At 38.6% G+C, this 10,000-nt stretch overlaps 1 protein-coding gene across 13 annotated transcripts in view; it reads left to right on the plus strand.

Annotated features, from left to right (window-relative positions):
* Positions 1-10,000, plus strand: part of LOC143035168 (uncharacterized) — a 106,030-nt gene that overhangs the window by 50,105 nt on the left and 45,925 nt on the right. For 11 of the 13 annotated variants that reach the window (XM_076201820.1, XM_076201822.1, XM_076201824.1 and 8 more), the window contains 7 exons: positions 941-1,202; positions 2,753-2,948; positions 5,614-5,640; positions 7,160-7,317; positions 8,416-8,611; positions 9,029-9,285; positions 9,798-9,980. In XM_076201820.1, coding sequence (XP_076057935.1) covers positions 941-1,202; positions 2,753-2,948; positions 5,614-5,640; positions 7,160-7,317; positions 8,416-8,611; positions 9,029-9,285; positions 9,798-9,980 — 1,279 coding nt within the window. The remainder of the gene's footprint in view (positions 1-940; positions 1,203-2,752; positions 2,949-5,613; positions 5,641-7,159; positions 7,318-8,415; positions 8,612-9,028; positions 9,286-9,797; positions 9,981-10,000) is intronic. The other 2 variants (XM_076201826.1, XM_076201817.1) reach the window with 1 other exon arrangement.

Genomic DNA, 10,000 nt, shown 5'->3' on the forward strand with positions numbered 1-10,000 from the left:
TTCCGCAAGACGGAATCTAATACGCTGAAGGAAAATAACCTTCCTCCAGCACAGCAAATATCATTCAATCTATCTTTGTTGAGAAAATGAAATAGTTCACCATAGTGATTTGACGACGGAGAAAGTGTTGGAGATTGGCGGTACCGCCGGTAAATCGGAGGTTGAAGTAAAAATAGCCCAGTGCGATAACCCCCTAAGACATTAACCTTTGCTCTTAGCCTTAATTTTAGGCTAAAACTCTCTTTCAGGAGATTAATCTTCGCGCGAATTTAGATCCCCGTCAATTTAGTGGAAGAGAATAATGACTGAATTGCCCAGTAGCTACGATAAGAAAGATAACAGGCTATAGGTCGAGTGAGATAAAGATAATCAAGGCCACACATATTTAGGTTTAAGTTGAAATTTTCTTCTTCGTTTTGGATGATAGTTGACACACACACACACACACGCACACACACACACACACGCACACACACACACACACACACACACACACACACACACACACACACACACACACACACACACACGTCCAACACGTCCAACACGTGATCCAAAGACCAAGTGAATACACACACACACACATACACACACACACATGCACACACACACACACACACACACACACATAAACATATACTATATATATATATATATATATATATATATATATATATATATATATGTATATATATAAAATGTATTGTTAGACTAAAGAATAGTTTTTCGTAAATTATTGTAACGTTACGGTCTTCGCTCGAGACATCGTCAGGCTACTTCGCTTTCTTTTTCTACTGGTAAAGGACGAGCCTTTGCGTCCTTTCGTTCTAAGGTCCTCCTCGTCCTCTGTAGGTGTTCCCTCACCTCCTCCTCCTCCTCCTCCTCCTCCTCCTCCTTCAGAAGAAGAACCTATGTAAAGATTTCCTTCTTCCTCCTCCAGGTAGAAGAACACATCGAGGAGGTCACGACCCGGCACCTGACGGAGGCTGACAGCGACGGCGAGGACGACGGCGAGGGCGAGCCGAGTCGGGGCGGGGACCTCGTCAGCGCCCCTGGCTGCGTCGTCAGCCTGGGCGCCGTCACCCGGCACTCCGTCAGTCACGAGACATCCTTCCCGCCCCTGAGTGTCCTTCCTCCGGATCCGGCAATGGTCAATACCCGCCGGGTGTCCTTCCCCGAGCTCGGGGGGGACATCCTACAAGGTGGGGCCTCCCCCGACACCCGCCACACCCTTCATCCTAGACTCGACCTAATAATTTACTTATTTATTCATTAATCTATCTATCAATTTACTTAGTTATTCCTTCATTAATGGATGTATTTGTTTATTCATTTTTTATCAATATATTTATTTATTTGTTTATTGATTAGATTACGTATTTATTCACTTATTCATTAATTTATCTATCCATTTATTTATTATTCATTAATTTATTTATTTGTTTATATACTCAGTTATTAATTTACTTATTGTAAAGAGGGAAGCAATCATCATCTGTCTCCCCCTCCCTCTCCCTCTCCCTCTTCCCTCTCACCTCTCCCTCCTCTCTTTCCCTCTTTTCTTTCCCTTACCTCTGCCTTATTTCCTCTCTTCTCCTCTCATATTTCCTCTCTCCCTCCATTCCTCCCTCTCTCTCTACCTCCCTCCTTCTCTCTCTTTCTCTCCCTCCCTCCCTCTCTCTCCATTTCTGTCCTTCCCTCTTCTCCTTCCTCCATCCATCTCTCCTCATCTCCTTCTCTCCCACTCTCTTTTCCTCTCTCCCTCTCTTCCTCCCTCTTTCTCTCTCTCCCTTTCCTTATCATTTCCTCTCCATCTCCTCTCTTCCCTCTCTCCCTTCCTCCATCTATTCCTCTTCCCATTCTCCCTCCCTCTCTCCCTCATCTCCCCCTCCCATTCTCCCTCCCTTCCTACCTTTCTCCCAACTACCCTCCCTCTCTCTTTCTCCCTCCCTCCCTCCCTCCCTCGCTCCCTCTCTACCTCCCTCCTTCCCTCTCTCCCTCTGTCCCTCTCTCCCTCCTCTCCCCCTCCCATTCTCTCTCCTTTCCTACCTCCCTCCCTACCTACCGTCTTCCCAACTACCCTCCCTCTCTCTTTCTCCCTCCCTCTCTCTCTACTTCCCTCCATCTCTCTCTCCCTCTCTCCCTCCTCTCCCCCTCCCATTCTCCCTCCCTTCCTACCTTTCTCCCAACTACCCTCCCTCTCTCTTTCTCCCTCCCTTCCTCTCTACCTCCCTCTCTCCCTCCTCTCCCCCTTCCATTCTCCCTCCCTCTCCGCCTGCCTCCTTCCCTCCCTCCCTGTTCACCTCCCTCCATATCTCCTCCCTTCCTTCATCCCTCCCTACCTCCATTACAACTTCCCTCCCTGACTCCATCAATATAGACTTAGTAGCCTTGATGTAGTGAGCGCTGAAACAACAATAGATTGTTTTAAGGGAAGATGAGACTGCCTAGTGTAGGCCTTATGGTCTCTTGTAGTCTCCCCCCATTCTTATGTTCTTATGGATGGGGATGACAGGTGATAAGGGTCATAAGACTGCATAGTGTAGGCCTTATGGTCTCTTGCAGTCTCCCCATATTCTTATGTTCTTATTTTCTCAGAGAACATTGTTTTAAAAGAAGGTTAGGTAACTTAATGGATGGGGATGACAGGTGGTGGTAAGGGACAAGGAACTGCCTAGTGTAGGCCTTATGGTCTCTTGAAGTTTCCTCCATTCTTATGTCCCTCCTCCTCTTCCTCCTCCTCCTCCTACAGCCGACTCATGCTCGGACAACGACTGCTGCGAGATTACTCCAGGTGACGTCATCATGGAGACCGACAGCTGGGAGGAGAACTGGCTCTTCAAGAAGCAGAGCGTCGGGGGTCGGCGGGGATCGCGGGGGTCTGCGCCCCCCGTGGCCATGCTCATCCCCAACCCGACGCAGGACGTCCGCGCCTCCGTAGGAAATAGGTGAGCAACGGGGGGAAGGAGTAATTGATACTGTAAACGTGGAGGAGAGAAATCCTTGTGTGTGTGTGTGTGTGTGTGTGTGTGTGTGTGTGTGTGTGTGTGTGTGTGTGTGTGTGTGTGTGTGTGTGTGTGTGTGTGTGTGTGTGTGTGTGTGTGTGTGTGTGTGTGTGTGTGTGTGTGTGTGTGTGTGTGTGTGTGTGTGTGTGTGTGTGTGTGTGTGTGTGTGTGTGTGTATTTATGTGTGTCACATTCTAAATCTACGATGGCTGTAAATAGATTGTCGCTTTTTAGAAACTAATTAACTCAACTACTCCTAGTTCCATAGTATTAAAGTAGTTTATGATAACATTTCGCTTCTCAGCCATCGCTAAAATCTATACTCTTAAATCCTAACACTAAAGTTTATATTCTTAAACGAAATTTTGGGGCCTTTGTGTCAACTCTTGTGACCCAAATTTTCTATAAACAAAGTACCTTAGGCAAAGTTGACGGCTTCAGTTGCAGACAAGAACTCTTTCTTTCTCTCTTTTTTTTCTTTATTACAGGCCATGAAAATTTCATTAAGAATACAAACAAATCCCTGTCACTCTTGTAAATTTATAGAAATTTCTATGATATTTCTTGCATGTTGTAAAGATGAGTAACCAACCCCGCTAAGAGTAACAATGTCAAGAAAAGTTGGCAACCCACATTATATATATTAGTTTGTGCAGAGTAACTGCCCCAGAAATGAGCTTGTCAACACAAATCGCCCCAACAGTGACGATAATTTAACCTAACTTGATCTAACCTAAGTTGTTAACACTTGTTAATTCTTTAAATAAGCTAACCTAACCTAACCTAAGTTGTTAACAGTTGTTAATTCTTTTGACAAGCTAACCTAACCTAACCTAGTCTAAGCTTGTTGAAAAATATCTAATTCAGAACAAGCTTGTAAAGATCAGCACTCTTCAGAATGAGCCTAAGTCCAAACCCTAAATGTTAGATTGTGAAGAAAAAGATAATAAAGATAACCAATCCTCAGATACTCTGGCGTTGAAGTTCTTGACAAAACCCTAATCAGCCAACGCAAAGCTTCCTCTCCTCATTACTAACCGTTTTCATTTTCTCTTCCTTTAGTAGTTTTCTTTTCATTTTCGATTTTTTCTTTCTCTCTCTCTTTGCAGGAACAGAATATTGCATGCAAGATCCTGCTTATATTCTATCAAGTCTATTTGAAATCTATTTAGCGAGTAATTTGGCTCCAAATAAGGAACTCTATTAGATTTTGTTTCTTTGTTTGTATAAGTTCAATACGATGCCCGTGGCTCTTTCAATACAGAGACTATTACTTTGTCATCGATATTAGGAGACACAAATTATTGTACAATATTACCAATGTCCCTGTGGGTGGGGTGAGAGACCCCATTTTATATATATGTATATACATATATATATAAATATATATATATATATATATATATATATATATATATATGTATATATATATATATATATATATATATATATATACATATATATATAAATATACATATATATGTGAACAGATTAACATCTTTTCAACCACAATTTACTTTTAAAATCGTGACATCGCACTCGAGAATGAGAAGCTTGATGGAGGTACATATTGGAAATTGAAACGTGGTTGAGCCGAGGACTGGAACTCAGTTCGGACGTGACAAAGTGTCCTTGACTAAATGCATTACGCTCTCTTGATAGCGTAATAAGTTTAGTCAAGGACATTTTGTCACGTCCGAGCTGAGTTCAAGTCCTCGGCTCGACCACATTTCAATTTCCAATATGTACCTCCATCGAGCTTCTCAGTCTCGAGTGCGATGGCACGGAATTAAAAGTGAATTGTGGTTGAAAAGATGTTATATATATATGTATATATAAATATATATAAATATATATATATATATATATATATACATATATATATATACATGTATATATATACATATATATATATATATATATACATATATATATAAATATATATATACATATATATATGTATGTATGTATATATATATATATATATATATACATATATACCTATATATATGTATATGTATATATATATATACATATATGTATATATATATATATATATACAGTATATATATATGTATATATATATATATATATATATACATATATACATCTGTATAATGGGTTAGGCGATTTTATTCAGTTCTATTCATCTGAGGGGAAGGACTTTTTTTTTTTTTTTTTTTACTGTTACGCCATACTTGCCAAACAGAGTGGGGAACCTTAATCTCTTCAATACGGTAACGGACTTTACATATTTTGTTCAGTTTACTGCCGTCAGGCGACAGCTGAGGAATAGATTATATTAAGTACGGCACTGTAATGAAGAGGCTGGTGCACTGCTACAGTTGTGTGTCGGAGCATTTTTTTTTTTTTTTTTTTTTTTTTTTAGCCAAAAATTTCCATGAGTATTTTAGATACATTTTTTTTTTCGAAAGTCTGTTTATAAAATTATAAAAATGTCTCTTTCACATCACTTAGATGTTTCAATACCCAAGATAAATAAATTTGCACAAGAGAGGAATTTTGAGTTTCTTGATTGAATCATTCTTGTAGAAATTTTTAGAAGAAAAATGAAAAAACAAAATCAAAATTATTCTTGTGTCCAAAGGCATACCTCAAGGAGGAAGAAGTCGAAGTAAGTGAAGCACTTTCGTTGCTGGGTACTTGGGGAGACTTAGGTCCTGTTGATTCCTCCAGAACGTAGCAATATACATACATATATATAAATACATACATGTATCATACACACACACATAAATATAGATACATATATGTGTGTGTATATGTATATATATATATATATGTATATATATATATATATATGTATATATATACATATTATTATTATTACGAGTATTCTGTATATATCACACAATTCTTTCATCTTGTCCGTCTGATACTAAGAACTAACACAAATGAAAGTTATTTTTTAAATAACACACATACACCCATCTCCATCTCCCCCCTCTTCCCTTTCCCCCCTCCCCATCAACCCATAGATGAGGATCCCCCTTTTATGGGGGGAAACGTAATTTGGGGGGAAGGGGTGGGGAGTATTTAAAAAATTCAGAATTTTACTTCTGAGATAAAAAAAAAAAAGTCTAGAAGCAGAGCAAAACAATTTAGAAAATATTATTTCCTCTTGTTAACCTTTTAACGTATAACAAATGTATTCTCACTTGCCTAACTTAACGAAGTTAATTTAATCTCTTTTGTCTCCACTGTACCTGTGTTTGTTGTTGTTGTTGTTGTTTTTTGTTCTTGTTTTTGTTGCCGATTTTTTTGTTTTCTTGATGCTTTCTGCAGCTGATCATACTTTTATATTTTTTTTTTTACAAAAACTTAACTTGGCTTAAGCTTTGAGTGTATCACAAACACACACACACACACACACTTGTTTTATATATATATATATATTTATATATATATATATACATACAGTATATATATATATATATATACATACATATATATATATATATATATATGTTTCATTAAAAGTGATGGCTAGTTGTGCATTAATAATTTTCTTAATGGTATTTTCCATATACCTTATTAAGGATTTGTTTTCCTTAGGAAGGAAATTTATGACTCCTGCCCAAATACACTGATATATATATATATACATACAGTATATATATATATATATATACATACATATATATATATATATATATATATACAACCATATGAATTTACATACCATTATGCTTATACATATGCATATTTATTTAAATATATAAATTACCCATATGCATGTATCTATAAATTCTTATTTCCTTGTACACTGATAGCATGCACATATACGTAAATGTAAACGTACATATGTGCAGTTGTCCGCACTGATATAATGCTACGTGTATGTATTTGCTTATTAGCACGGAAACCGTTACATTCCCGTTACCGTAACACGTTCACTCGTTTCATACCGAGTGGTCCTGTCTCCCCCTGCCGCCTGTCGATTTTATTCATTATCTCGTTCCCCCCAACACTCATTGACAGTGTGACATCATTATATATTTTCTTTTGTCCTTCGGTTTGTGCGGTACATAGGTCCTTGTAGCGGCTATAATCGCTGGCAACTGTACACGTATGCCGAACTTTGCGATAAAACAGTCACTGAAACGTGTTCTTCACGTGTTCTTTTTGAACAGAGACATCGACGAACTCTCTGAGCTTTCGGAGAGGCATTCTGTGGCTTCGCTGGATCCCTGGACGACCAGTGAGAGCGAGGGGGAAGAGGGCCTGGATCCTGGGTCCTTGTCACCCAGGAACTCCCCCAGGGCGTCGCATGCACTCACCAGACTGACAGGTAAGCATGGGGCCCTTTTTTTTTTTTTTTTTTTTTTTTTTCTTCTTCTTCTTCTTTTTTTTCTTTTTTTTCGTTTTTTTTTTTATGTTCGCCTTTTTTCTCTTTTTTCGTTCTCTCTCTTTTTCAAGGATTTGTCTTTTGCCTATGTTCTTCTAACTACTCTCCTCTTTCATTTTTTATGTTCCTCGCCACTCTCATCTAACCTGTACCAATATATCAATGTGTATATATACCGTTTCCTATTGTGTAGACTTACAATGTCGAATTGGAAAATCATACCACGAATAAATAGATAGCATTCACACACAGACACACACAGACACACACACACACAAACACACACACACATACACACACACACAAGCACACACACACACACGTACGTACACACACACACGTACATACACATTGTATATATAATATATATATATATATATATATATATATATAAATATATATATATATATATATATATATATATATCTATGTACATGTATCTATATCTGATATTTTTTATGGTAGTCGCATGTAGGATTCGAACCACACTTAGGATTTCGGCCACACGTAAGATTGCCTTCACAAAGCCTTAACCCACTATACCACAGAGACTGTAAAAGCCTTGTAACCTGGAATCGAATTGATTCCCGAGGATAAGAAAGATCACTAATCTGCGACCCCAGTTTCTGTTTTACACAAGGATTTGTTCCGATCCTTACCCCTCGCTACTAATGGGCTTGGGCCTTGTGTATTTATATATATATATATATATATATATATATATATATATACAAATATATACAGTACATATATAGACCTACGCATGTACTTATATATACATATCCATATACGTATGCATATAAAAATATATACACATTTGCATATATGTATGCATACATATACATATACATACACCTATACATATACGCATTCATACATACACATATAGCTATACATATACATGTACAAATGCACACACCTATACATATACATACATCTATACATATATATATATATATATATATACACTTGCACATGTATAAATACTTGTTGCAACCTGAGTTCGAGTTCAAGGTCGACCTTGACCACCTCCTCCGTCAGACGAGATCGTGGCCGAGTTCTCGCAGAAGGACCAGGACTACACGGTCGACTACACGACGGTCAGCCAGCTGGCGCTCTACCGACAGGAGCCTCATCACTCCGGCAGGTCACCCTCACCCACTCCTACTCCTCCTCCGCCCCTCCGCCGCCTGGAGGAGGGCGACGTCCTCCCTCAGAGACCAGTTCCAAAGCCCAGGTGAGATGTGAGATTTTTTTTTTTTTTTTCCATTATTATGATCATCACCCTTATATCTTTAGCAAGGTGAGATTTTGTAATTATTATTATTATTATTATTACTATTATTATTATCATTATTATTATTATTATTATTATTATTATTATTATCATTAATATTATTGTTATTATTATCATTATTATTATTATTATTATTATTGTTATTATTATTATTATCATTATCATTATTATTATCATAACCAATAACATTATCATTATTGTTATCATTATAATAATTATCATTATCATTATCATTAATATTATCATTATTATTATTATTATTATTATTATTATTATTATTATTATTATTATTATTATTATTATTATTATTATTATTATTTTATTATTATTATTATTATTATTATTATTATTATTCAGGAAAGTCTCCTTGGCTGCAAAAAGTGCCTCAAGAAGCTCCCCCGCGTCCGGCCAGCAGACCGCTACTGACGGCGGCGGCGGCGGCGCTTCTGCCGAAGACCTCAGTATCCTGAGTCCTCCGACCGAAGTGCCTCTCGAGCGGGAGATGTCGTCCTCGAGCGACACCGTCTACATCGTGACGCCTCCCGAAGGAGTCACCGTGTTCGAGGGCCGCACGCTTCGGTTGTCGTGCCAGGCTCGGGCCAAGGGCCCGATGGGTGAGTAGCGGCGTCGAAGTTGTGGAGGAACCTGCCTTCGTCAGGAGTTTTTTTTTTCTTTTTCTTTTTTTCTTGTGAAAGACGCCCCCACTTCCCCATTTTAATTATTTATTTATTCATCAATTAATTACTATATTTTTTGTTAATTAATTTGAAGGGTGTCTATTTTTCATCTTATGTGGGAGATCCGTCCCGCCCCTCTTTTTTTTTTCTTTTTTTTTTTAAGGGTTTTGTATATCTCTCCTCTCGTATGGAAGACCACTTCCTTGTCTAAAAATGAAATAGAAACAGATAAAAAAAAAAAAACCCTCATCTATCGTGAAAGACATTTCTCTCCCCCCCCCACTTTTTTTCTTCTTCTTCTTCTTCTTCTTCTTCTTCTTCTTCTTCTTCTTCTACTTCTTTGGTCTCACGAGACCTCCCTTCGGATTCCTCAGGCGTCTTTTTTTTTTTTTTCTTCTTCTCTCTTTTTTTTCTTTTTTTTTCACGAGACCTCCCTTCTAATTCCTCAGGCGTCAGTTGGTACCACAACGGCAAGATCGTGGACGGGGGCCCGATGCATTGGGTCTGGCGCCGGGGCACCGAGCGCCACCTCCAGGTCTTCTCCTCGGGGCCGGAGACGGCCGGGACCTACGCCGTCGCCGCCTACACCGCCAGCCACACCGTCTGGGCCTCCTGCAGGGTCTCCATACAAGGTACTCTTCCAAGGGCAGGA

Source organism: Oratosquilla oratoria, chromosome 18, assembly GCF_046742065.1.
Source record: "Oratosquilla oratoria isolate Oo_2021 chromosome 18, ASM4674206v1, whole genome shotgun sequence".
NCBI lineage: Eukaryota > Metazoa > Arthropoda > Malacostraca > Stomatopoda > Squillidae > Oratosquilla > Oratosquilla oratoria.